Source organism: Exophiala bonariae (assembly GCF_035927105.1).
Source record: "Exophiala bonariae strain CCFEE 5792 chromosome Unknown scaffold_34, whole genome shotgun sequence".
Taxonomy (NCBI): Eukaryota; Fungi; Ascomycota; class Eurotiomycetes; order Chaetothyriales; family Herpotrichiellaceae; genus Exophiala; species Exophiala bonariae.
This window is the reverse complement of record NW_027042509.1, coordinates 315,362-341,879: the sequence shown is the minus strand read 5'-3', so window position 1 is coordinate 341,879 and position 26,518 is coordinate 315,362. Positions and strand designations below refer to the sequence as shown.

At 50.5% G+C, this 26,518-nt stretch overlaps 7 protein-coding genes across 7 annotated transcripts; 3 read left to right on the top strand and 4 right to left on the bottom strand.

Moving 5' to 3' along the window:
• Positions 1 to 1,212: 1,212 nt before the first annotated feature.
• LTR84_008952 (uncharacterized protein) lies at positions 1,213 to 2,268 on the top strand (the record flags this gene model as incomplete). Its single annotated transcript, XM_064852495.1, has 1 exon — positions 1,213 to 2,268. One exon carries the CDS (start codon positions 1,213 to 1,215, stop codon positions 2,266 to 2,268), a length of 1,056 nt encoding a protein of 351 aa, XP_064701470.1.
• A 221-nt stretch (positions 2,269 to 2,489) lies between these two features.
• On the bottom strand, positions 2,490 to 4,775 carry LTR84_008951 (uncharacterized protein; the record flags this gene model as incomplete). The annotated part of the gene is made up of 2 exons (XM_064852494.1): positions 2,490 to 3,753; positions 3,808 to 4,775. The coding sequence occupies 2 exons, from the start codon at positions 4,773 to 4,775 to the stop codon at positions 2,490 to 2,492; spliced, it is 2,232 nt and encodes a 743-aa protein (XP_064701469.1).
• A 1,774-nt stretch (positions 4,776 to 6,549) lies between these two features.
• On the bottom strand, positions 6,550 to 9,642 carry LTR84_008950 (uncharacterized protein; the record flags this gene model as incomplete). The annotated part of the gene is made up of 2 exons (XM_064852493.1): positions 6,550 to 9,336; positions 9,574 to 9,642. 2 exons carry the CDS (start codon positions 9,640 to 9,642, stop codon positions 6,550 to 6,552), a joined length of 2,856 nt encoding a protein of 951 aa, XP_064701468.1.
• An 855-nt stretch (positions 9,643 to 10,497) lies between these two features.
• AOX1_1 (Alternative oxidase, mitochondrial precursor) lies at positions 10,498 to 11,643 on the bottom strand (the record flags this gene model as incomplete). Its single annotated transcript, XM_064852492.1, has 3 exons — positions 10,498 to 11,008; positions 11,061 to 11,360; positions 11,420 to 11,643. The coding sequence occupies 3 exons, from the start codon at positions 11,641 to 11,643 to the stop codon at positions 10,498 to 10,500; spliced, it is 1,035 nt and encodes a 344-aa protein (XP_064701467.1).
• Positions 11,644 to 13,367: 1,724 nt separating this feature from the next.
• LTR84_008948 (uncharacterized protein) lies at positions 13,368 to 18,752 on the bottom strand (the record flags this gene model as incomplete). The annotated part of the gene is made up of 1 exon (XM_064852491.1): positions 13,368 to 18,752. One exon carries the CDS (start codon positions 18,750 to 18,752, stop codon positions 13,368 to 13,370), a length of 5,385 nt encoding a protein of 1,794 aa, XP_064701466.1.
• Positions 18,753 to 20,177: 1,425 nt separating this feature from the next.
• On the top strand, positions 20,178 to 22,800 carry LTR84_008947 (uncharacterized protein; the record flags this gene model as incomplete). Its single annotated transcript, XM_064852490.1, has 2 exons — positions 20,178 to 21,958; positions 22,017 to 22,800. 2 exons carry the CDS (start codon positions 20,178 to 20,180, stop codon positions 22,798 to 22,800), a joined length of 2,565 nt encoding a protein of 854 aa, XP_064701465.1.
• Positions 22,801 to 23,332: 532 nt separating this feature from the next.
• Positions 23,333 to 24,814, top strand: LTR84_008946 (uncharacterized protein; the record flags this gene model as incomplete). The annotated part of the gene is made up of 2 exons (XM_064852489.1): positions 23,333 to 23,855; positions 23,907 to 24,814. The coding sequence occupies 2 exons, from the start codon at positions 23,333 to 23,335 to the stop codon at positions 24,812 to 24,814; spliced, it is 1,431 nt and encodes a 476-aa protein (XP_064701464.1).
• Positions 24,815 to 26,518: the final 1,704 nt, after the last annotated feature.

The following is a 26,518-nucleotide window of genomic DNA, read 5'->3' as shown; positions in this document are numbered from 1 at the left end:
CAAGGTAAGGAATTCTGAGCAGGTGAGCAAGAAGGAAAAAAGATCCGCAAGAGTTTCAGCACCAGGGTCGTACCAACTGAACATGGCTGATGGAAATCCGAAAATAATCAGTGTACTGGCATACCCAGCACTTCAACCACCAGGCACAATTCTTGTAAGTACAATTGGCGGAAAAGACAGAATTTGTGCACTAACGAAAGAAATTTTGAGGTTTGAGCCTTCGAAGCGGGCAGAACAGTATCCACGGTGCAGTGAGACGAACATGCAAAAGGAAAACCACCATGCACAACAGCTAAAGTCATGATAAGTATACAGCTTGAATGCAATGGCAAGTCGGCAGAGGATGATGATAACAGAAGAAAATGGAGAGTAGCAGAGCACGAAGCCTGTATACCAGATATCAGTTTCTTGCGTATCCATGAATGATAGATTCTTGCGCCCTGAGTACTGAAGCAGAAAATGAATGTGAAAGCAAACTGTGGATCTCCTCATGTTTTTTCTTTTCTGCTCCAAGAAGGGAGCACTTCGCTGACAACGTATCTGAATAGGAATGAGGGTCTTTGGCCATTTCCGGCTTGCCGCTTCGGTGTCCATAGATTTCTAGCTTTCCATTCCTCGCTATTCCGATAGGACAGCCCACATGGAGATATTCTAACCGTATTTCTCGTGAAGTAACTGTGTATCAAATGAAATGGTCCCAATTTGGAGGACTCTAAGAAATCAGATATGCGTAGTTCGCGCGAAGAAGGGCCGGGGAAATTTTCTCAGTGCGCGGAAGAAAGCATTATATACGATAGCTGCGAGGATGGAGGTTAATAAGAAAGCTCAAAGTGCAACGGCCCAACAACGCCCCAGACGCGCGCTAACCGTTTAAGCGTCCAGTTAGTGGATGGCCCCCTCGGCCCGCTGAATGCTTATCTGGGAGGCCTGACCGCCCGGAGGTTTGATACCTCTCTAGGAATGAGTCAAAGCAAAGAGCAACCATACCATCCTTCGCATCGCTACAATCTCATGCAAATTGATGGGAGAAGCGATTACAGCAGGGGTACCATGAGTCATTTCATGAGTCATAGCCGCTGTTGGTATAGAAACCACTATTTAAGGATGCTTCAATGGCATTGAATCCATCTTCCATGGATATCGGCAACTCAGACAATCGACTGTAATCGACAAAGGCATATCAAAAGTACCACCACAAACCCCCTTCCCAAAATGGCGACATCAACCAATCCTCCTACGCGAACAGGCACTCAACACCAAGAGGAAGCCACATTCCGCAACTACGACTCCTCGGCAGCGGTCAAATACGCCCAATACCGCTTCGGCTGGAGCGAGGCATTCATCCAAGACAATGTCATCAAACCCCACATATCTGCCGGCGGCGAGTTGAACGTCTTGGTCGATATCGGCTGCGGCCCAGGGAACTCGACACGCTGCCTGGCACCGCACTTCCAGGCCGTGCTGGGCGTCGATCCATCACCCGCGATGGTCGAAGCGGCGCGTGCAATCCCAGCTGCCGTCGCCGCTAGCACCACCGCAAGCGGCGAGCCGATCAGATACGAAGTCGGGCGGGCCGAGGAGTTGCATGCTCTGCCTGCGCTGGTGGAACTGTGGGCCGACAAGCACGGCAAGGAGTGCGTCGACGTCATCACAGCCGCGACCGCTGCGCACTGGTTCGACATGGCGCCCTTCTGGGCCTCGGCGGCGCAGATCCTGAAACCTGGCGGCAGCCTGGTGCTTTGGGGTGGCGGCGGATTCTACGTCGATCCCGCCACGACCCCCAACTACGCCAAGGTGCAGCGGGTTCTGGACGATTTCGAAAACATCGTTTTGGCGCCGTTTGCGACCGAGGGCAATATCCTGGTGAGAGAGATTTATGCCGGGTTGCCGTTGCCGTGGGATTGTGTAGGGGGTGGAGAGGGAGATGCGGATCCGAAGTTGAAGGAGTTGTTGGGCATGTTTGACAAGGAGAAGTTTGAGAGACGCGAGTTCAACAAGGATGGAAAGGTCGCGCCCGGGGAGGCGTTTGTCAAGGGCTGGAAGGCGGATTTCGATGCCATCCGCATGAGCATGGGGACTGCTAGTCCTGTCCAGAGGTGGCGCGAGGCGTATGCGGAGCAGGTGAAGAGCGGGGAGGTGGAGGATCTGGTGGATAAGCTTGTGAGGCAGGTGAAGGAGCTTTTCGACGAGGTTGAAGAGGGTAAGGGTCGAACTTGGGTTGATTGTGGGACCAGTGTTGGTTTGCTCATTGTCAAGAAGAAGAAATGACTCTCGATGAATTACATAGGCTCGCCCTGTGCTATGTATCAGATGACCACGCTGTTCAGCAATATATACTCTCACAAACACCTGCCTATGCACCCTGGTATCAATGACCTTCGAACCATGCAATACAAACCCCAACAACACCACGCTACACTTTATATTCGATACATGTCAAAACAGAACTTTTCTTCTTCCAAATTTTCGTGACGCGCAACCTCACAAGTCTAATAAGTATTTGGCAATCTCCTATTATCGAGACTTCCGGCAGGTGAGTGACCGCCCTGAGGGGTCAGAGCATGGTAGACCTGCTGTTGATAGACCTGATACTGTTGTGTATGTTGGCCACTTGGTTTCTCACTGGGATACGGAACTGGCATGGGCACGGCGGTGGCCGTGCCCAGGACTGGATTGTATTCGCCGATGGGCGAGACATAGTGGTCGTCATAAGGGTGAGCAGCAGCGGTGGTAGAAATACCAGGGATGCTGTGCTGTCCGGCCGCGCCGTTTGCCTTACCGGTCCACTGCCGACCGAGACGCGGGTTTCGCGGGTCTACATGGTGCAAGTCAGCAAAGACGGCTCTGTCCTCGGTGACCGGGATGGCGCCGTCGAGGTTAGTCCAGACACCGCCCATTCCAGCTTCTTCGAACATCATGCGCTGGACCTGCATCTTGTCGTCCATGACCCATCGGACACGGCGGTAGCCGCCGGCGTTGGTTTTTCGCTGGAACCAAGCGACGAGGGGCTCGAGGATGAGGTAGAGCAGGATGATCGCAATGCCCACCGCGAAGATGATGATGAGGCCTAAAACGGAGAACGAGATGGTGTCGCTGACCAGGCCGACTTTCTGGCTGTAGCACATCGCAGCCGCGATGCCCTCGGGCTCTTGTAGGTAGCTTCCAGCTGGATATTCGGACTTGCTGAGACTGGGCGCGGCGAACTCAACGGCAGAACGTTGTAGTCGGGACATGCTGACTGCAAACCAGCTTGCAACCTCCACTTGCCATTGGTTATTGGGGATTTGAGCCATCTGGTTACGCTCCTGGATTGTTTCAGAGACACGGAGAGCTTGAGCGCCACGCCCACCAATGCTATGGTAAGTGCTTAGTGTGCGAGAGTTGAGGATGATACGGGTGGCAATGCTCTCCTGTATCATGTTCAAGCCGACTTTTGTGGAATTGATCGCCGCATACGCTTGTTGGTATCCTGTCAAAGGTGTGCATTTGTCCTTGTCATCACCGTTGCAGTATTGATACTGATCTTGACATGCCATGACATTGACATATTCGTCCGCAGAAAAGTAAGAGAGGTTTACGCCAGCATATGATCCAACGTCAACATAGTAATTTGCGCTGAAGAAAGGATCGTTGTTCGGATATGTGTATTTGATCGAATTGGGAGCGAGGAAGATCAGGGTTAGGTCTGCTTCGGTTTGGGCGAGTTCAGGGATAGACTGCCATAAAGTCGAATCAAGATCAGCTGCTGTTGCACTATAGTAGGATTGTTAGTTCTAGCACGCAGATCATGGGTTAAGAGTAACTTACGTCAACTCATAACCAAAACCATCAATGTACGCGTGCTGATTGTACATATACGTGACATTGTTGCCCAGGCCGGCCACGGAGTATGTCCCATATTGATACTCTCGTATCCTATCACCCTCAATACCCAATCCATCGTCTCCAGTGGAAGTGACGACAGAAACGTATTCAGGAGTGACTTTCAAGGGAGCGCAGGTGGTGACCTTTCGGAAACCGACACGTCCAGAATCGGGAGCGTTCATGCCCAGATCCATGTGCGAGTCGATGATACCCGAGTCCAATCTGAAAGCACGTGAAGAAGAGCAGATAGAGTCCTTGAATGGACAGTCGACTTCCGATGTAGTCCAATCGAGAGCTCGTTTGGTATACATACTGCAACGCAGCTTGTTCAAACCCGCCGTTTGCCCATAGCATTGTCTGGCATAGGTGGCTGCCAGGATTGTATCGTTCAGATCCTTACTCTGCATGGCGAGCTGACGATCAGCCGCACTAGCCAATTCATCGATGGCCCAATACCCACAGTCCCCACTGACGATCAGTCTCTGGGAGCCTGCAGCCCGAGTGACGAGACCAGTCAGAATGGACGCAGCGGTAAAGGCGAGAAGGAAGAGAAGCGCGAAGAGCGCAAGGGGCAAAGATCGCGCCCACGCTCGCAGATGACTTCTCCGCCAGTGCCAGGCGGTCTCGGTGAAGGTCTTAGCGGCTTCGAAAGGTGAGCTCGTATTCCGGAAGACAAGCTGATGTTGATGATGGAGACCATCTTTGGCATCGGGACTTGAGGAGAGCTGGTGAATCGTGAAACTACATATCCTCCACAAGCAAGATCCGATTATGGTGACGAAAAGAGCGAGGAACGCAGTGAGTACCGATGCATAGCGCGATGAGAGTGTAACGGTGCTACCGAGAACAGCTCCTCTAGACCAATCAACCCAAACTCCATGATAGATGTCGGCTCCAGCCAGGGCAGACATGGTGGAATGAAAAATGAATGGTTGAGGACTGGAATTTCACAACGAAAACGCCACAAATATGATATAAAGGAATGTCCCACGAGATCGCCGTTGATGCACGATCAACACACCAGCCCACAACACGAGGGAGTCACAGCCATTTTATACGACCCCAGTTAGTGGAGGGAACAGAGAGTGGCCCTTCAAGTTCACCAGTCATCCAAAAGGCACCGCCGAGATTGAGAGACATGACAAGAGATGCAATCCAGCCACAAAACCAAAAAAGAGCACCCAACCCACCTCGATCAAGGCTGAATACGAGGACCCGAGCATCACCGCACTTACCAAATAGTAGAATAGCATTCAAAAAAAAAAAGGCATCTTGCAAACAAAGTGCTATGTTGGCAGCCTGGCCAATCGCAACTTGCATGAATCTTGGTCCGAACGATACTCCAAACCAAGCCACGTTTGAATCCCGGGTGACCATGTGGCCTTGCAAAGGGCTGGATCAAGCCGTGCCAAGGCCCATAATGTCAGTCTGGAGGAGAGAGCTTGATATCAAGGAAAGGAGAACTCGAAGCGTCGAGAGTCGCCAGAGCCAACGCGCCAAGGGCAAGCCCCGACATCTCGAAATAGAATCATCCCCTGATGGAAGCTAGAAAGAAAAGATGTAAAGAAAAGAAGAAGGCTGCTGCAGGCACCAAGGTGGGAACGAACGTACGCCAGGGACACGCGAAAAGCACGTCACTCCTGGCTCGAATACCTTGTATCGGTACCTGCACAGCACTGCAAAGGCCATATTGGATACCTGACAAACAAACACCCAGGCGAGAAGTCCAAAAGGGCGTCGTAATGATGTTCAATCACAAAATCGCAGCTGAACCACGCGATGTACTTCGCGTGAATACGAGAATGCCAAGGTCGGCTTTTCCCAACCCGGCAGTTCTACGCCAGTGCCCAGAGAAACGAACGTCGCTGGCGGTGCTCATGGGGTTACAGGTGGCTTGAACTCTACCTTAGGTAAGTACCAAAGTCCCATTTCTTCTCGAGCGGATGGACGATGTATCCCTTGTGTAGGAGTGCTACCATAGAACTACTATCTAGGTAGGCACTATACCATGGCTGATATTCACTAGTCCTGGTGTTCCGTGTCTTATGGCTTGTTTTTGCTTGTGTTGCTTAGAAACCAGAAGACTCCTTGAGCGCTGGTAACATGGTAACCAAAGGGCGGAGTGGCCGATTGGAAATCTCAGCGCCCCGGGAAGACTAGATTAGATCGGTTTGAACGACAATGACAGCAATGACATGGCGGCACACTGCAGCTACGTGATCTGACTATGCACCTGCAGGTAGTCGGTTGAGTGACATCAAATCCAAGCCAATCTTGTGGAGTTGCATTCATTCTCAATTATGCTATGGCTATCTTGCGGACTTCACAATGAGTGACGACTGACTGCCTGCCTCCCTGCCCGACTGACTCTGACGCTGCCTCTGCCTGCCTGTCTCATCGACTATGGCAGTGAGAGTTTGATGTGAATGGTGGACGTTAAAGGAAAAAAAGGTAAGCCTTGGCACCTCAATGCAAGGCAGGTCGAAAAGGGTAACCCATTTTCGATCCAAAAAAAAAAACACGCTTGTACGCTGGACACTGAAACTTTCGCTGTCGAAACTCCCCTCCACGTGATACGGCGCTGGAGGGGATTTCCCTCTCCCTCATCGATATCCAAAAAACGCAACTGACTGTGAGCGAGGGGACTATATTCAGGCCAGCTGACAAAGCTCTCTCCCCTTTCTTTCATGAAATTCTATGTCCTAGTGAACTCTGTCTGCCACTTCCTTTGGGAACGGGTAGTAATGACATTCTTTTCCCTTTGTTGTTCATTGCCAGAACACTGGCAGGTCTGGTGATTGTTCTTTTTGAGAGAGGACTTGAATTCGGCTCGGTGACCTGGTCGTCTTCGTTTTCACTTGCTTGATCTAGATCATTCGAACCGATCGAATCCTCTCGTCTTCGTGTTTCTTTTCTGTTATCTGCTCGCTGGTTGGGAGCGATGTTTCTCAATGGTAGGGTTTGCGTGGAGTGGTAACTCCGACTGAGGGATGATGGTGGTCTAGTCATCCCACTCATGGTGGGTTTTTGCTGGCTATGGACAGCAAGGGAGGATGGAGATCGAATGGTACCAGTAGGGGCACTTGAATTGCGCCCTCGATGATATGGGACTGGGTCCATCAAACTGCTAGTTCTCACCGGCGATGGATCTGCCACTCTCTCGGCAAATGACTTGAACTGCTGACGTTCTCGTGTGGCAAATTGGGGTGACAAGCTGTCTGGTGAAGCTGAAGCCTCCCTACTGAGAGGACTTCTCAAGGGTAACGCCGTGTTTGACGATATGGAGCGTGGCGCATACCTGCGCATCGTCGACGTGCTTGAGGGTGTGGTTGATGTTGATGACCGATAAGTTGGTGCTAGCGTAGAGTCACGCTTGACTACAGCCGACCATCGTGGTTTGCTTGATAGTGGTGTGGGCCCAGGGCGAGGGACAGGGGCCACTGGTGGGGTGTACGAGCCTTGACGATAGACCGATGGAGGGCCGGGTAAAGGCGAGGCTGTGCGCCGTATCATCGAGCTACTACCTTGAGACATGGGAGTCGTCGGTCGTCTGGTGTGTGGAAGCATGGAAGATCGTCGATTTGACGATGTAGGTGGTGGTCGGCTGGAAGATACAGCCCTTGGTTTACTGTAGCCGTTGAGTCCATATTTGGAGGTGATTTGTTCGCTCCTTTGAGGAGGAAGATCGATCGAAGATGGTGGAGAACTTCCAGGCGTCCCAGGAAATGTGGTACTGGTGAAAGAGCGATCGGCTGAGACGATGCTTGATATCGATTCTCTTAACTTGGAATTATGTCGAGCATTGAATGGTTCCAACAACGAGTCCATGTCCTCAATAGTGTCTGTCAGATCTCTCATCCTAGAGGAGAGGTCCTTGTGTAGGCGTAGTATTTCACCATTCACGGTGAGTCGGTCTTTAAGACCCTTTTGGATAATCGCGAGCACTCTGGTTATGGCGGGAGCGTAGTGCATCTTTTTGGCTTCGAAGCTCTCAATCCTTTTGGCGAGTGCCGCAGGATTGGTTGATTGGTACTCCTCACCAATGGCTTCTTGAACCTTGACGATACTCCTTTCCACAGATTCGCACATCTTCTGAGCTTGTCGACCAGCATTCCGGAACACTATTACCCAGCGGTCTTCACTCAATTCTCGTCGCAAACTGTCTGCTTCTTTCGATAGGTCGGTCCAATTTCGTTCCAATCGTGCACATTTATCATCGAGCTCTCTGCAGGCAACGGGAAATACATTCTCGGCCCGAGACTGAAACATGGATAGCCGCATAGGCAGGAAATCTAGCGACGCTCTGAGAGGCTGCATGCGGGCGAATAGGGCAAGTAAATTCGAATCGTCCGCGGGGTTCTCGATAATCGGTGAACCCAAAGGTGAAGATTCGAAGGGTGGGAGACTGAAACGGGAATTCTGCGTGGTCTTTTTCTGTGATGGCTCGTCGATGTAACTTTCCAACTCGTTCAGATCGAAAACTTGACTCGGGCCGGCTTGTGTTTGGGTTTGGTACGCTGCGTGTCTCTTTTCTTCCATCTCGAAGACTAGCTGGCTCAAGCTATCCATTTCCGCCCCAACGTCACCGAGGACTTTTGCCCAAAGCTCTTCCCATTCCATAGCCAATTCGACCTGTTCATGGACCTTCTTCAAGTCACGTCGTACGTTTTCCCAACCTTCCAGTGTGACCTCCATCTGTTCGACGACGGCCTGGAGATCCTCGGTCCTGGCGTCCCCAATATCGGGCCGCGATTGCAGTTCCTCGATAGAAATGACATATACATTGATCAGATTCTCAAACTTCTTGATGGTCTTCTCGGTATCGTCCAGACCCAGCCTTCCGGCGGCGGCTGCCCATTCGACATCTTCGTCAGCGTCAAGATTTTCCAAAACCTTCAGCGCCTTCTTGTTCCACGATTGAATCTGTTCGGCGGCACTGGTCAAAGCTTTGACGGCCTTTCGGGCGGTGGGGAGGTTCGTGACAGTAACAGCCAAGGATTCGGCCTGGGGCAGGCTCATCGAAGTCAGACTGGCCAGTTGACTGCTGAACGAGGCTCTGGAAAAGGAGTAGACGGAATTGCTTCTCGACAAGCTGTCCGGGATGACAAAAGACCCAGCATCGCTGTTGGGGCCGGAGGAGGCGGAGGAAGAGTGGTTTTGCGGAGGGACATCGTTGGTGGGAGTAGGAACGAGAAGTTGATGGAGATCAAATTCACTCTGCGTCTCCACCATCGAGGGACGACGTAGAGCAGAGGTCATGCCAGACAGCATGCGCAGGGCGACCTGCTGCTGTTGGAGGTGGGACACGGATGAGAGGCAGTTGGACCAGCGCAGGCTGGGGCTGCTTTTGGTGTCAGGTTGGTCATATGATTGAGTTGCAGGCCGACTCAACAACAAATCGAGGGTTTTGAGGAACCGCGAGGGAGGGCTGGCAGTGAGATTCGAGCGATACTCAATGAGATTGATGGGAAACTGGGTTGTTTGATGAGATCGGGGTGCAACATGTGTGAATTGGATTGTAGCATGAGGTTAGAAAAACCACAAGAGATGTGGATTGATTAGGCGTCGCAGATACAACTGTGACTTTGAAGATTGGGGTCGGGGAATTGTAAGGTGAGGTTGAAGTTGACACTACGTGGACAGGCATTAGGGTGCCTTAGCCTTTGCAGTTAGGTGCAGTGCACCCAGTGAGAGGCACAAGCAGGGCACGGCTTCGGGTGCAGGCAGTTCCCAGTTGGCACCAGCTGGCACATCAGTTTCAGGTCGTGGCGGTGGCATTTTAGGCGGTCTCCAGCCCAACAATGGTCGATTAACGAAGAGCAGGGGATCCCCCCAACGGCGTCGCTTTTAGGCCCAACTAGCACGCCGGGCACACCTGTGGCTGGACGAACAGAGACGCGGCAGGCCCACCCAAGTCCACCTCGAAGCCGTGATGCCCCCCCAAACGCGCTCTGAGAAGTCAAAACTGGTACGTGTCCAGCCACTGAGAGACGCCCGAGGTGACCTCTTATGCAGCCTGACATAATTCTCATCCACAAAAATAAACAAATCATCTCACTTATGTCGTTCAATCATTTCCTAACAGTTCCCTCCAAGTTCATCACACTGATGGATTACTTCTCGAATTGGCATCATTAGCGTGAACCGTATCTGCTGGATCGAAAGTATGTTGTTTGATCTCTTCTATTGTCAACATTGCAATATGCTGTGCCACGCAAACATAGCTGCTGTGGCAATGAAGGACTCGTACGAAGTACTTGGGTAGTTCAGTAGTCATCAGTCCGTCGCAGTGGATCTGCATCTAGCCAGATTGCAGACGGACCTGCATTCCACCCAGTCCATTTCGGACCGTAATCAGTTAGGCTCAGCTATCAATTCCTGCTCTCAATAATACCAAGCTGGATCTCAACCTTCAACGCCGCAAAACCAGGCTCCACCACCAGGTGCCCAAAATCCATGATCGACACTTTGGTGGTTCTCACATCCTCGGTTCTTGAAAGTTCAATATCAAAACTCTATCAAGTATCATACATCCTCCCACACCCACTGCTTTATACTCTGTAGCTCGGTCATTCACGGAGTAGGTGTAGAAGCGCTCGCTTTTGCCGGGTTCGCACGCGTGTCGCAATCGGTTTAAATAACGTCCTTTCGTTCCCACCCAGTCGACTTGATATGTTCGATTCCCTTGCCCGGATGTGGTTGGGAAGGGTCTTTGTATTCTGACACAAATGGATTTGGATCTTCCTTCTGGTTCAGATTGCCCAAGGTGTGATGGATTTCTCGGTGTTTGGCTTCGTCGGCTCGAATGTAATACAGGAGATCTTTCATGGACTGGTGTCCTTCAGGCATATTCCAATATTTGATGGCGATATCGGGAGCTTCGAGATTTTCCCAAGCTGGGAGTTTGCCGGATTCCAAATCTTCAATCGCATAGCTGTAAGTCTTTGTCGCTTCCTCCTCCAGGTAGCCGACGAATCGATGGCATGTTTTGGGAGAGACGAGATATGCCAAAAAGAAAGCGTTGGAGAAAACACCTTGAGCGCCAAGGATCATGAATTTCATGAACCAGCCGGGCTGGGCCATCTTCAAGAAGGTCAATAGATGCATCCTTTCGTTGTAGGCATCTTCGAGCAATGTTTCGATCCTAGAATAATCAATCACCATGGTGAGAGCCACAATCACCCGTAGAAACTCACCATCCATTGTCACGCTTCATTCTTCGGAGACTATGATAGTGACGAAGCATACCGCCCACCATTCCTGGGACGCCAGCCACGGTCTCCAGGAAAATGAAGCGAACCAGCCACTTTCGCTCACTCATCTTATACGGCTTGTTTGGATCGTGGCGGTAGCCAGTGACAACATCTGTACACCATCGTAGAAAGCGGACAGAGTTGTATGCAACCCAGTCTGAAGCCGTCCGCACGTCTCGGTGGGCGACTTCGATATCTTTGAGTTGTTTCTCGGTGAAATCAGGATGAGGCCATGATGGTGGACTGTGAGATAGCATTAGTACAATCGTATATGACTGAGGTGTCAAGTGAAATAGTCGTACGTGATTTTGATATTGGGAAGGTTCTTTGGTGGCGGAAAGAATTCGAGCTGGGCTCTATGCGAAACGGAGAAGTTTCGTTGTGATGGAATGTTGAAAGGTCTGATGGCAGCACACGAGGCACGAAGGCCTGCTGCTGTGGCGGTTGAACTGTAGATGCCTTTACACGCCGCTCTCGATATGTTTGCCGTCAGGGCTGGACTGAAAAGAGCCCTTGATGAGTTCATGATTAGTTATGTCAGCGATGCTGTAGTCAGGTTGAGAAGTGAAGCAAGTCTGGTCAAGTTCAGACAAGTCAGACAGTAGGTAGAGTAATTGCTCCTTGTGAGATGGACCGATCCAGAATACGAACGAGGGGTCAGGGCGCATAATATAGGAAGGGCCAAAACACCCAATCCGCTTTGCGACAATTACAGTCATCAATGCATAACAGAGGTCTCCGTGGAGCTCGGGTTCATAGACCATGGCCAGTGCTCACTGTCCACCGGGCATGGGATACAGATTACGGGTACCATGCAGAACCAGGGATGATCGGTGGAGGTCGCCCTCGCGGTCGCTTGCAAAGCCACGCTTGAGGCAAGAGCCAACGGGCAATAATGGCAATAATGGATTGAAACGTGCGAGCCTGACGGGGAAGGGACCTTGAAGGTATCGTTCATTATTACGGACGAAGTCGTAACTTGCCAAGTTCCCGACGTGCCGCTCGCCTCGTATTCAAGTCCTGACCGTCACAGGTTCAACCTTTGTTGCTACCGTGTGGCTCGGCCTGTCCCTTGCGAGCCTTCACTTTTTGGGTTACTCCTACTACATCCGCCATCCGAGCAAATCGATGTACTTCGTCAGTTGGAACCTGTAACGGACTACCTATTAGATTTCTCATCAGCGGCCCAACGCCATCCCAACCCCGACATCTTAGCTGAAAGATTACGAGGGGAGAATACTCGCTAGCATCTCGCTTGTCGCACGAGCAAAAACATCCATAGGCTTGAATCAAGTACGTGCCCAGGGACACCTGCTCCATTCTCCGTATTGGTCGTCGTAAATGGAGCAGTTGCTGAGTCACTAGCGAAATGCAAGACCACCACTGCTCTGGCGTCTCTGTCTAGTATGCAATAGGCATAAAAACGTTGCCAACTCCTGATGACTAACACGCCTAGTCAACGCTGAACTGGAAGCTTAGAAGTTGCATGGTCAGGCCACATTACAGTTTGTGTATCATTCTTGCTGTGGTTGTAATGGTGATAGCCAGGCTCTTAGACATCCGCAGTCACTGATAGTAAAGCTGAGTAACGACGAGCCTCTCCAGGGAAACAAAAAATCAAATTTCGGGAACGTCTAAATTCCACCAGGGGGGTTTGTGACCTGTCGAAAAGAGTTAGGAAAGACCGTGGGGTAGGTAGATACGGCGAACCATGCATCATCGGCGACCAGAAAAGATCCAAGGACCACCCTTCGGCGTGCAGTATCCGAGTGATTCAAAAGTCCAGCGTGTCCCAGCTAATCGTGGTCCTGTAAATTCGGGCACCACACCTAAATTTAGTTGAGTTAGGTGCCGTGGACAACTAGCAAAGGGTCTCGGAGTTCCACCAAGTGGCTGTGGCCAATACGCAAGGTCACGAGGGAGTTCCTGCTTGGGTAATTCTGGACGAGAGAGCCTTGAGCGATATCACGATGTCTCGGAATATATCGGACGGTGGCAGAGAAATCGCTCCCTCGAGGCTGAAGCCTTGCGGGAGCGTCCATCATTATCGAATGTACACTCGTCATGCATCTCGATGTGTTTCACATCTAACACTATCTCGTGGGTCAAAAACACAAAAATTCCCGCGTATGGAGAATTTTCCAATCTCGTTCTTGTTCCCACTTCCTTTACCATTGCCTCAATTATGGAATTTGATCGCCCGTCTTTTCCCGATATTCAACCACGTGCCTATCCAAACATTCATGTCTCCTAATCAAAGTCGTCCTGACCACTTCGACCTCTACCGTCCAGCCAATCTCTTGCCTTCCTGAGGCTAAATCCTCTCCGAGGCTTGGGCTCTTTATACGCTTCGATGCCAGTATAGCCGGAAGCAGGCTGGCGGCCAAGGGGAGGACTCACAGGACTGCTCAACCCGTATTCTTTGCCAATAATACCATTCCCTCTCAACGCCTGAGGAGGAACCTGTGGTTGAGGATCCGAAGATGAAATCCCCAAAATTCTTTCTTGCTTGCTCAGGCGTCGCTGAGGAAAGTTGCCACTCGTGCCCACCGGAGGAGCATCAACAAATGCCTCATTCGGACTCCCGCTAGGCTTCCCATGGGATGAACGGGTACCTGGATAATGTCCACTGTTAGAACCAAGAGTGTCCCATTCATTTGCTCCTTGCCTTCCCGAAGTTGAACCGTGGCCAGATCCAAAGTCTGCGATTGCAGATGATGATGGCTGTGTTGGTCGGCTCTCTCTGTTGTTCTTGAAATGCGAGCCTTGCTGATTATGGTGCGAAGGTTGGCGGGAACTCGAGGTGATCGTAAGTGATCGATGGGTACTAGGATGTGTTGCTGGTGCAAGACTATGCGTAGGTGGTGGACGCGTGGATGTATCATATAGAAAGTCGTGACTTGGAGGACCTGTCATGTTATGCGACACGTTGTAATCTGGCTGACTTGCAGTATTGCTGGTAACAGGTTTGGGAGCAAATTGGTCAGGTTGGTTTGCCAGTATTCCATCCTCTTGATCCGACTCTGTCTCACTGGCGTAGTCTGTTTGGTTTCGTCGCCTGCTACCAAACAGGCTAAACCTCCGACGTGTCTGGGCTTTCTTTTGCACGACATCCTCTTCGTCGTAGCTCTCATCCTCAGTGTCTGTCTGACCCCAATTACCTTCCCCCTGTCCACGCGCTGCTTTATGACTTCTACCGCCACCCAAGCCGATGCGATTGAGGAACGTCGGTCTTCTCTGGACACCTTCAACCTCGTCTAGCTTCTCACGATCTGAACTACCGTCATACCAAAGCGCGGGAATCAGAAGTCGGTAGGGCATTGTGATACCCGATGGATCTTTTTGGTTGATCTCCATATTGAGTACAATATCAAGACCACCTTCGAGGTTCACACTGTCGTTTACGTCGATCTCATTGCCTTCAGCATCAATGGCTGGGATATTGCCTTTTCTCGCTGCCTTTTCCGAGAAGTTTGTCGGGCGACGCTGAAACATACCAGGGCGGACGGGAGTTCCTGAAGAATTGTGATCAAATGATGAGGCGCGTTTACCAGGAACTGGTTGAAAATCGGCGGAAGACTGTCGTGATCCAGAAGCATTGCTCACTAGAGGGCCTGAATGGCCCTGAGGTCGTGAACTACCATCATACGACGCCGCTCGATCCTGTTCATACATTGCATCGCGATAAGAAGTGGGAGGAGCTTTGCGAGAACTTAATCTTCGAAACAATGCTCTAGGGTTGACATCTTCCTTGGTGAAAGAAAACCGCCGAGGTTGAGACTCGATATCTGGAGACCCCTCGGGTTCTTCTTCATCTTCTGAAATCTCTGGACTTTCCGGTGGTGATGGAGGAGGAGTTGAGCCTGGCACATACTCCCGGATCGAGCACCAATTCCTTCTAGGGAGCATATGTTTGTTGTTCCGCTTCTTGCTGTCAACATCGTGCGTGAACATAGGAATCATGTTCTCATCAGTGTATTTGTCCAAGTGATGAGTTTTGTTCCGCTTATTGAGAATATCTGCCACCATATCCGATGGTGGAGTATTCACAATTGCCGAAGAGATGATATTGGGCATGTACCTGTGGTCTCGATCCTTGGGAATTTTGAGCTTCGGGTTCGAGTGGAATTGCCCTATTGCACCAAGATGAACATCGCCACTCAAAATGGTGATTCGGCAGGATTTCTCGGCAGCAAGATCCTGTAGATCTTTTACCAAATCATTTCGCTCATGCTTATGGTTGGTGGCTGTCCAATGGTCATCAAGATCATCCAAGATTTCAACACCACCGTCAAACTTGTTCAAAAATCCTCCTTTGAGAATTCCCACCCTGCCCAAAGCTTTCACTGGATCCATAAAGCGACTGGTGAGCATATTTTCTAACCATACCAGACGAGGATACGCGATCGGCACACCCAGCAGTACAATCAGGTGTTTCGTCTCACCCTCGACTAACTCTTTGCGACATCTCTCGAGGATCATTTCGATTGTGTCGACGCTCAATACCTCATTGCGCATTCTCTCGGTCCGACAATCGAGCCCCAAGAACGCAACATGTTTGCCCATCTGCATGAAAACGCTTCTGCTGAGCTGCTTGATATAAGGACCAGGTTCCCGCCCTAACAGCCAGCTAGGTTCATGTGCGGGGGTTTCTTCGGGAACGCTCTGATGCTGGAAAAGCATATAATACTTGAAGGCAACATTTCCGAGTCCTGAGAAGACAGGAGTCTCCATAAAATGATTGGGATAGGAACCGAAACCATCAATGATATCATGATCATCCCAGATGTTTACCATTGGAATTTGGCTGGCGGCCATACCGAACATGCCTTGCGAGAACCACATAGCATATCGATTCAGATAGAAGGTCTCTAGTTCCTCCTTCATTTCATGAGTAAACAGAGCGTGATGCTTGTGAGTTGGATTTCGCATTCTGGTCCATTCTCCGAAATGTTGAGTTTCAAGGATGACCCGGTCGTTGTAAATCTGATCACCACCGCCGATCATAACATGAAAAGGACGAGTTTGATGCGTATTCAAAACGTCTCTCCATAGTGGATCAGGTCCACTGAAGTTGTCCGGATTGACCGATAGACTGAAGCCATTACAGCTGTGAAACATGATATTCATGGTCTCGCCTTGAGCTGGAACCCAGAAACCCAGCGCGGGGCCGCGATTGATGCGATATGCAATATGCTGCTGCTCGTCTTGAAGCTCCACCTCAATATTGAACCGCCAGAACGTCACATCTCGATCCGGATCTCCAAACAATCTGGCGCCCTTGACTTCTTGATATCGGCCGAGTCGCTCACCATCTTGATCAAGGTTTCGCTTGTTGCTGGGCATTGACGTTGCATCGTGGGATCCATCAAGATCCAGAGGGCTTGGAGAGCTCTCAAAAAGACCATCATCGTCCTCAACTTGTGACAAGTCTTTCCCTTCCTCCAGGTGGTCGACTGGTCTGACATACAATGCACGGCCAGTCCTGGAAAGTTTCATTAGTCCAGCTACCGGATCAACATATCCAGGATTAAGGTCATCTTCAGCGACTTTATCCGGCGGAGGCGGGAGTAACCTTTGGGGTCGTGCAAAGAGCCGTAGAGTGGGAGGGGTATCGTAAGAAGAATGGGAGTCTTGAGTTACGATCATGACACTTCCTCGCCATATCTCTCGCTTCGATCCACCGTTATCTGTTTTGGAGCTCTTCATACCTGTATAGCGCAATAATGGTCCGCACCGAAGGAAAAGCTTGGGCTTAAATTCTGCAGTTTTGTCGTCGATAGGTCCTTCTAGATGGCCAGTCTCGAGAGGTCTGTTGGACCTGCTGCTCCTACGATTTGCTGGTGCTGGTCCCTGTTCCCACCATGGTTTAGACTTGTCCGCCAAGGGGATAGTTTCACTCAAGAAGTCGTTGGAAGTCAGTCTTGCTACTCCCGCCTCTTTCCATTCATCGACTGGGCGACGGCTCATTGGTTCCTTGAAAGAAACGCTCGATTTGCGTTGTCTTTGTCGAGTGACATCAGCCACCCTCTGTGGCGGTGATTGTGGGCTGCTCGGATGTGGAGATGGGTGCAATCCGTGACCGATCGGAGTAAAGGGGCGATTGTGCGTAGCTGTAGATTCTATGTCAGAATAATCTAGTGCGCGGTTCGAGTTCTCGATCCCGGCACTTGGGACAATTGAGGGTGCAATTGGGACAGGTATTCTACTAGGTATCCTGCTCCCTTGCGTCTTCGTTGTTCCATCCGGTGCTGGTGGAGTTTTCTGAAGTTTGTGTGAACCGTTCCTCGCGACAGGTGGTGAAACTCCAGTCAATTTCTCCAATGCGGCTTTGTGAGATGCGTTCCTCTCGCGAGATGCAAGGCCATCACTTGGAGCACGGCGTGCAGTCGCGGGCTCAACCCTCCGCTTAGAAAGGGTCCGCTGAGGAGGCACGTCGTCTGCCGTTGAAGTATCTGGTTTTGATCTGGGTACGTCTTTCTGCTTGGAACTGCTTGACTGCTCTAATTTTGCGGCAGCTTCATCAAAGATCTCTTTGGAAGTTTTGGCTGGTGGGTCTTCCGGGGAGTCTTCGCGTCGATATTTGTGACTCGTTCGTCGGGGACCGGGCTGCTGGTCATACAGTGGTGCAGAGATGGTATATTCAAACCCTGGATGCTTTTCGCCAGAAAGACTTCGAACATCAGGACGATGATTGTCAACGGTGGTACTATGCTGCAGACGTTGTCGTTGCGTCATACTCAAATTTCGGACCAGGACCGCGTCTTCAACCGGTTGTGCATCAGATTCAGCGACGCGCTCACGCTTGGCGCTGGAGCGTCGTGCCGTGGGAGCGACTTTGGAAGTCTGTGCTGCCGGAGAAGCCTTGTCACGAGGGGACTCGATATGAGTGCGCCCCAGTTTGGCGTCCCGGTCTCGCAACATCATTTCTGCTTCCTGAACTCTGGCTCTCTTTTCTTCTTTACTGATATCGTTCAAAGTCACCTCCAATTTCTGAAGTGGGGAACGATCCGGCGCCCAGTCCCGTCTTTGAGCATCGTCGCGGAAAGCACTTGATCGACTAATAGCTGAAAAGGGGTCCTCTGTTTTGCGGGGGGTGTCGGAAGTGCGCCGGATCTTTTCAATTGGTTTGACATGATCGACAGGAGGTTCTCGTGCGGTTTGAATCTCTCTTCGAGGTGCAGGGACGGATGCGGTGCCATTAAGGTTGGATGTATTGAGGCGGAGGCCTTCGCTTGGAACAGGCTTTCTTGTGGTACTGGTCAAAGCATCTCTTTGGTGGCCCGTGGACGAGACACGGGGCTTGACATCCTTCTCTTGACTTTGGACCAGTTCCTGATCAGCAAATGCTTCCTTTGCGAATGGTCGGCCTCTAGCTCTTTGGGAGAATGATCTATGAACATCAGGCTCAGCTGGACCTAATCCTCGATAGGAAATGGGAGGGCCTCGCGGAACCTCAGGCGCAGTCGGAGGGAGGGCAGAGAAGTCGACATTTTCAGAGGCTGAGCGGCGATGGGCGCCACTATTTGTGCGACGAGTCGAACCGTTACTTTTTGACGGAGCCTTGGGCTGTGTGAGCAGGTCGTCAAGAGCGGGGTCGTGGTAGAGGTCGACGGGGTTCATTGAGGTAGCCATGGTCGAAAGGTCGAGTCCGGTGTTGGTAGTCGGTACTCAATACCTAGGTAGACTTCCAAGTTGAAGTCGCCAAGGTTGGCGTGTTAGACACCACAATCCAGGCTATCATCAGTGTCAAGATGGGTAGATGAGTGGTCGGAGGATGGTACAAATGAGGAAGAGGTGGAATGTAACACAGTCAGGTTGGAATAGCAATTGAGATGAATGAGCGGCTATCTGAAAAGGACATTATTATGTATGTACAGGAAGAAAGCAATCAGTTCATGATCGGTAAAAGTGAAGTGAAGAGAAGCGCAAGAACCAGAACAAGAGCAAGACACCAGGGACAAGGCAGAGCAAAAGCAAGGTGGAAACCTGAAGGTGGCCGACGAAGGTGGCTGGTAAAGACAAATGCTAGAGACTAACTGCGAGGTGTGGTTCAAGTTTGTTCGATGACGGCGAACCACGTTCTGTCTGGATCCATGGACGGAACCTGAACCTGGAGCAACGCCATCGCCAACGGAAACCTGCTGGGGCGGGATATCCAGGCCCTAATTGGTGCCTATCACTGCCGCCATCCCTAACTAGCCTAGGCGGGCGGACTGAACCTACGGCCCGGAGGGTGTTGGGTCGTAATGGCCAACGACGAAGACTAACAGGGCGCTTGCCTGAAGTTCCAGCTTCATGTTTGATGGCGTAGGCGTGGACGGGTACTCTCTAGGCGGGCTCGATAGGTAGTACTCTTTAACTACGAAGGCGGAGATTTTGTGCTTTCCAACCTTCAGAACATTCTCCCGCCGCCTGAGCCGCTCCTGACAACAATGCACGTGATCCTCATTCATCGCGTAGCTTCTCTATGGCCGCTGCTTTAAGACTATAGTGAAATACTAAGAACAATAGACCTTCTAGCCGCCACTAACTTTAAGGACAATTCTCCAGATTTCAGGTCGAGTTTGATCTGCGCCTGGACTCGACAGATCTATCTCAACTCAAACAGTTACTACACTGTCTCTTACCACGTCCGCTTCACATTCTTGCATTCCACTTTCTTACATCTTTTCTCTGAGTACAGTACGAACATTGGGGTATTCTCAGTCCAAAACGTCTTCTTTGTCTGTCCTTTCGTCAACTGATTTAAGAATCTCACTCCGCCTGCGGCTCAAGTATCGACCCTTCACGGCCACCTCCTCATCCTTATCCTTAATCATTCAACTACATCTGTACCACTAATTCTTACCCACCGAGTCATTTGCTCCGATCTAGAACAATCTCCATTTTCATTCACTGATCGCCGCCTCTCATATTAACTGAGCAATTACGGCCTTATTTCGACCTGAGCATATCTTGAACACCAAAGGACTTGCTTTCATTTTGTTTCTTTTTGTGCTGAAGCATCACATGGAGTGACAGCTACACTTCCCCTTCCTTACCTCCATATTCATAACCATGCGCGCACCGTCATGGACATCTGTATTACTACTCGCCGCGAGCGTTCACGCGGGCCACGGCCAACGCCGCTATGAAGACAACGACTATTTTGCTGTCCACCTCAGGTCGACGGCCGACCCCTGGGATGTGGCCCGCCGGTTAGGAATAGTCTATGAAGGACAAATTGGAGAACTTCTCCATCATCACACCTTTTCTTGTCCAAAAAACTCGTGCTCTGACTTTGAAGATTCCTTGCAAGAACTCAAGAGGCGGAAAGCCCGTAGGAGGTGGTCTTTAGGGGAAGACTCGCTTGTCTACAAGAGACAATTATCGCCCGATCTGGACGATATTTTATGGTCAGACAAGCAAGAAAAGAAGTTTCGGCATGTGAAACGTACACCCCCAATGCTTCGCTCAACACCACGTACTCCAGTTCTCCAAAGAGCAGGCGACGTGGAGCTCGATGCAGCCCACAAGGAGGCAGCAGAGCGACTCGATGATATTGCTAAGACTCTCGATATACAAGATCCCATCTTCAAAGAGCAATGGCATCTGTTCAACCCCACTCAACTGGGACAAGATATGAACGTCACAGGGCTTTGGCTGCAGGGTATTACAGGCAATGGGACTATCTCGGCGATCATTGATGATGGCCTTGACATGTACAGCAATGACATCAAGGACAATTATTATGCCGAAGGTTCATACGACTTCAACGAGAACTCACCTGAGCCCAAGCCCTTACTCTTCGATGACAAACACGGCACTCGCTGCGCTGGTGAAATCGCCGCTGTGAAGAACAATGTGTGCGGCGTTGGCATGGCTTATGACAGCAAGATTGCTGGCATTCGTATCTTGTCCAAACCTATCAGTGATGAAGACGAAGCTTCTGCTATCAACTACCACTTTCAACAGAATCAAATTTACTCCTGCTCATGGGGCCCTCCTGACGACGGTGCAACTATGGAGGCTCCTGGAATCCTCATCCAGCGAGCCATGGTCAATGGTGTGCAGAATGGTCGAGGTGGCCTTGGTTCGGTCTTTGTATTTGCGGCTGGCAACGGCGCTCCGGCTGAAGACAACTGTAACTTTGATGGTTATACCAATAGCATTTACAGCATTACGGTGGGTGGTATAGACAGGATGGGTGATCACCCATACTATTCAGAGGCTTGCTCTGCTCAGTTGGTGGTGACTTACAGCTCTGGCGCCAATGATGCCATCCATACCACCGATGTTGGCACAGAAAAATGTTACAATGGTCATGGCGGGACCTCTGCCGCAGGGCCCCTGGTGGTTGGGACAGTTGCCCTCGCCTTGAGTGTGCGACCAGACCTTACTTGGCGGGATTTACAGTACCTTTGTGTCGACACCGCAGTTCCAATCCATCTTGACGATGGTGATTGGCAGAATACGACCATTGGTAAGAAATTCAGTCATACCTTTGGATATGGTAAAATCGATGCCTATACCTTCGTGGAAGCTGCAAAGACTTTCGAGTCGGTCAAGCCGCAAGCATGGTTCCACTCACCATGGCTTTCCGTCCAACATGCGATTCCCGAAGGCGATCAAGGTCTTGCAGCGAGCTTCGAAATCACACCAGACATGCTGCAGCAGGCAAATTTAGGACGACTCGAACACGTCACCATCACTATGAATGTTCAGCACGGTAGAAGAGGAGATCTGAGTGCTGATCTTGTCAGTCCCAGCGGAGTGATTAGCCATATTGCAACTTCCAGACGCCCCGACTCGTCCAAAGATGGATATGATGATTGGACTTTCATGTCTGTAGCGCATTGGTAAGTTATGGATCTTGAGAATCTCCTTTCTCGCTATGAATGACTCACAGATTGATAGGGGCGAAAATGGGGTTGGCAATTGGACTGTGATCGTCAAAGACCAAAAAGAAAATGAGTTTAATGGGACATTTATTGATTGGCGATTAAATCTATGGGGCGAAGCAATCGACGCACAGATCCAAGAATTGCACCCCCTTCCTGATGAACATGACGATGATCATGAGACGGTAACAGCAGTAGTGAGCACTACCAGCGTCGACGCTGGGAGCCATCCGACCACTCTTCCTGCCACTCCTACGGATCACATTGACCGACCTACGAAGCCCAAGCCAGGGGCAGACACTACGGAGACAGTGACGACTACCAGCACCGTTCCCGTTCCAGTGGCCACAGAGACTGTGGTGACCTCAAGTAGCACGACAGACTCGGCTGCGGAAGCCACTCATACCTACTCTGATAGCTTCCTTCCAGGATTCTTCCCAACTTTTGGCGTTTCTAAGCGGACACAGATATGGATATACGGTTCCTTGGGGCTCATTATTGTGTTTTGCGCTGGACTGGGGGCATATTTCTTCGTTCAACGTAGAAAAAGACTTCGGAACAACCCTCGGGATGCCTATGAATTTGAGATGGTGGGAGATGCCGACGAAGATGAACAGCAACGCCTGAATGGACGAAGTGGCCGTGGCGGGCGAGCTCGACGTGGAGGTGAACTGTACGATGCTTTTGCAGGGGAGAGTGACGATGACCTTTACAGTGATGATGAAGCATATCAGGATACCCCTACTGAAGACACAGGGTCCGGGTCGGGGTCAGAAGGGCGAGAAAAGACATCAGCATAAGGGGTGTTTGGGATTATCTTTACGAAGTTTTAGAACTAGGACATAGTGTCCATATTCTGTACAGCAGATGTTTTTGGACATCATGTAGAACGAAGATACAAGCTCTGCATTGTGACTTATTTCCTTACCACTGACTACTTGCTACCTACTGCCCACCCAATGCAACGATTACCACCAGGGTACCAGCCTTCAGTACCGGAAAGAGCCACCTGGACAATTTTCAGTTGTAGACGTCACTCCTGTTTGTACGTCAAGTTAAAGGGGAGTTCATATGTCCCTCGTAATAATGTGGTCCAAGTTCCCCCATAGAGCCGGAGAGCCTAAAGTCGCCTAAGAGGCCCACGAGAGCCCCCCAGGAACAAACAATTTTTAGCCTTAGAGGCCACACCCACAGACTGCACCCGCGCCTGAGCAGAGACACCACCACCCAGCAGCCTAAATCGAGGCACTTTCCATCATCGACAGCCACGGGCCAGACAATTGCCAATGACCGCAATTGCAGCATCATGAGCAATAGAGCACATCACATATCATGGTGGCCGGCTCCAGGTCGTCATTGAGGCGTCCGACCTTACGATCCAACGAGGATACGCCACTGCTACTCTCACAGTCTCGTGACGCAGGCAATGCCATACGCTCAAAACGCGTTCGAGCATCAACCGTTATAGGCCAGGAACAAAGTCTCAAGAGACGTCGCCTCTCAGACAACAAGAATGAGATCCCCCATTTGAGGATCCCGTTGAGATCTCGAGGTGCTCCCAAACTCCTCCTACCTACGGCCCCTCCCACAGCAGACATTTCAACAACAGATGATGTGTCTACAACTCCTTCCCTAGCCACACCACTCCAATCCCCCAGTGGGAAACCTCAATATGAACAGATCAAGATCATTGAAGCCAAGGCCAAGGCATCAATCCGTGCCGGGTCACTCGCATCTTCTCACGATGAACGACGGAAATTACGGTCTGAAGATGGTGGTTCCAGGGCCAAAACAGAGCTTGCTCAATATTTCCCAGACTTTGAAGAGATGCTTAGTCTGCGGCCTGTAGATCCAGGTAATTCACAACGACTCTTGTAGATGGATATTCACCACTAACGCCTTGAAGAAGCATTGACTGTCAAGACGAAGGTCATTCTCGTTGACGACACTCCGGATTTCGAGCCGAAGCCTTCCAGACCAGATCCTTTTGGGGCTCATAAGCCATTACATTTGACTGAAGTCATTCAATTACCCCGACATGGACCCTCCACCGAGATTTCCGGCAGTGATCCTCTTAATGAAGACTTCTACCTCAAGACCCACTCCAAAGCAGAGCGACATGAGAAGCAGATGAAGAATGGTGATCGAGAACGGGCACAACATGAGAAATACCAATTGGAAAAGCTTCTAGATGATCTTCGTGGCCCAGATTGGCTAAAAACCTTGGGAATTACGGGTATCACCGACACGGAAAAGAAGCGATACGAGCCCAAACGAGTACTCTTCATCCGTGAGACGCAAGCGTTGATAGACAAATTCAAACGATGGAAGGAAGAAGAAAAGCGCAGGAAATTGGAAAAGGAGCAAGCCCTGTTGGAAGAAGAACTGGAGAATATGAGTGACGAAAGCGACAGTGAGAGTATAGGATCGAGTGACGACGAGGAAAGCGTGCAGACCATGTCTTCGCATGCACCTAATTCTAGTGAGTTGGAGGCTCTTGCTTCACAGCAACTCATCGAGGAAGCAAACATAGCCATTAAGAGGAAACGACCAGCAGCTTCACGACTCGTCGAATCTCTACCACCACCTCCACCACCACCACCCAAACCATTTGTTTCGTTTTTCGAAAAACGACATCTAAGAGATGCAGCCGTGGCCGGTCGTCAACGTGGAAGGATTGTCCTCGCATTTGGACACCCTGTTCCGGAATTCTTCGAGCAAGACTTTGAATTGCCACACGACGTGCTCACAGACGAGGCTATCAAACAAAGTCAACGTTCTCGAAGGCGGATCAGGAGAGCGGTGGATCCTTGAGGCAGCTGAACATAGTCCAAGTGGAATATGTGCTTTTGTTGTCATTATTAAAAATGTACGAGCACAAATGCAGTTAGGAATACAGCCCAATTCGGCGGATATGTGTTTTGGGAGTCACATCCTGGGGTGTATGTCACTTCATCCAAGCACCCTTTACAATTGATATTAATGGCATTCGAACTGTTTTGGCAGACCATGAGTTCGTCTGAGGAGGTGGACAATCGAGGAGGTGAGGTGGAGTACGAGTACTATAAACAGACTTCCCAAGTGTACGAGGCACGGAGTCCGGGTGAGAGAATCAGTATCTTGCTTCGGCTGATGGTGGTAGTGTTTGAAAACGTGACTTGTCCGAAGGAATGCATGAGGAGATTAAAGGCTCTTGTAACTGTAACTTTGCATGGCACCAATTACTATACTATCGTTTCACCTACTCCATTCTCTTGCCTACCTACAAGTAGAGTGGATTGAGTGATGGCCCCAGGCTTCCGTTCTGTGCTAGACTCTAGACAGAGACGGAATACCTCGACCTGTCTCCTTTTCGGGCATTTACTTCTGTGGATGTCCAACATCACCATTTGTGTCTGAGCATGTCGTTAGGCCTCCCGCGGATACCAAAGGATGACCTTGAAATTGCGAAATACTAATCCCCCTTGTCGGGCGACCATAACATTGACAAGTCTACTGAATAACACCACCAACATCAAATGGAAGAGGACAGCGTCATTGAACAAACAAATGCAACTGTCATCCTGGTACCTGATGCAGAGGAATCAGAGTCCCCAATTCACGTGCCATCTGCAAGGCTAGGGTACGTGCCTCGTACAGGACCTACTCAGCCTCTTGCAAGGCATCAAGATTGTGAAACGCCACACATGAACCATGGTAAGTTCAAGAAGGATGACACTTGAGAAATCCGGGAGCCGAAACTCGCGTCTGGATCCCAATGAGGCAGAGAGAAACAGGAGATCATCGGCAATCCGGGCTGATTCGATCAGACTCAGTGCCACACATGATCAAGACGTTACAATTCGTCCGCCGCAGCCTGGCCAAGAACCCAAGCGACTCCCTCCAGATTTCGGGGTCCAAATTTGGTGCTCTAAGCCTCAGCCGCAGCTTCAAGGATGAACATCTCGACCAACACGGCCACTCGCCGATTGATCCTCTTTGGTACGGAGGGTGCACATTATACTCTTACGAGTACGGAAACATGCTGTTCCAACTTTGATTACGGAAACCCATGCGTACTCTGTACTCTTCCAAGCTTGATCACGAAAGGTGAATGCTGACACCACTGACCGGAAAGCCTGGACAACACGATCATGTCTCCGTAATTTAATGGCTACTCGCTACCGCTTTCCTCTATTCAGACCGAGTCAAAGAACGACCCCAGCCTTGTCGAACACCAGATTCATCTATTCCAATTCCAGAAAGTAGCGAATCATTAAAATTAAAATGATGACTTAACATCTGGAGCCTTGCCGCAATCCTTCGACACTCCGCTCAAATCTACCATTTCATTCACCTGGGGCCATTTCTTAATTCACCGTCTCACCACCACACACTCTCGTTTGAAATACATCTCAAGATCATATCCGCTCCATCTAATTCAGTCCTTACTGTTGTCCCTCCTTCTATCGTCACCGTCGTTGTAATAGGCGCTGGTAGTCAACAAGCCATCGTTCACCTGCCCACGCTTCTTCGACA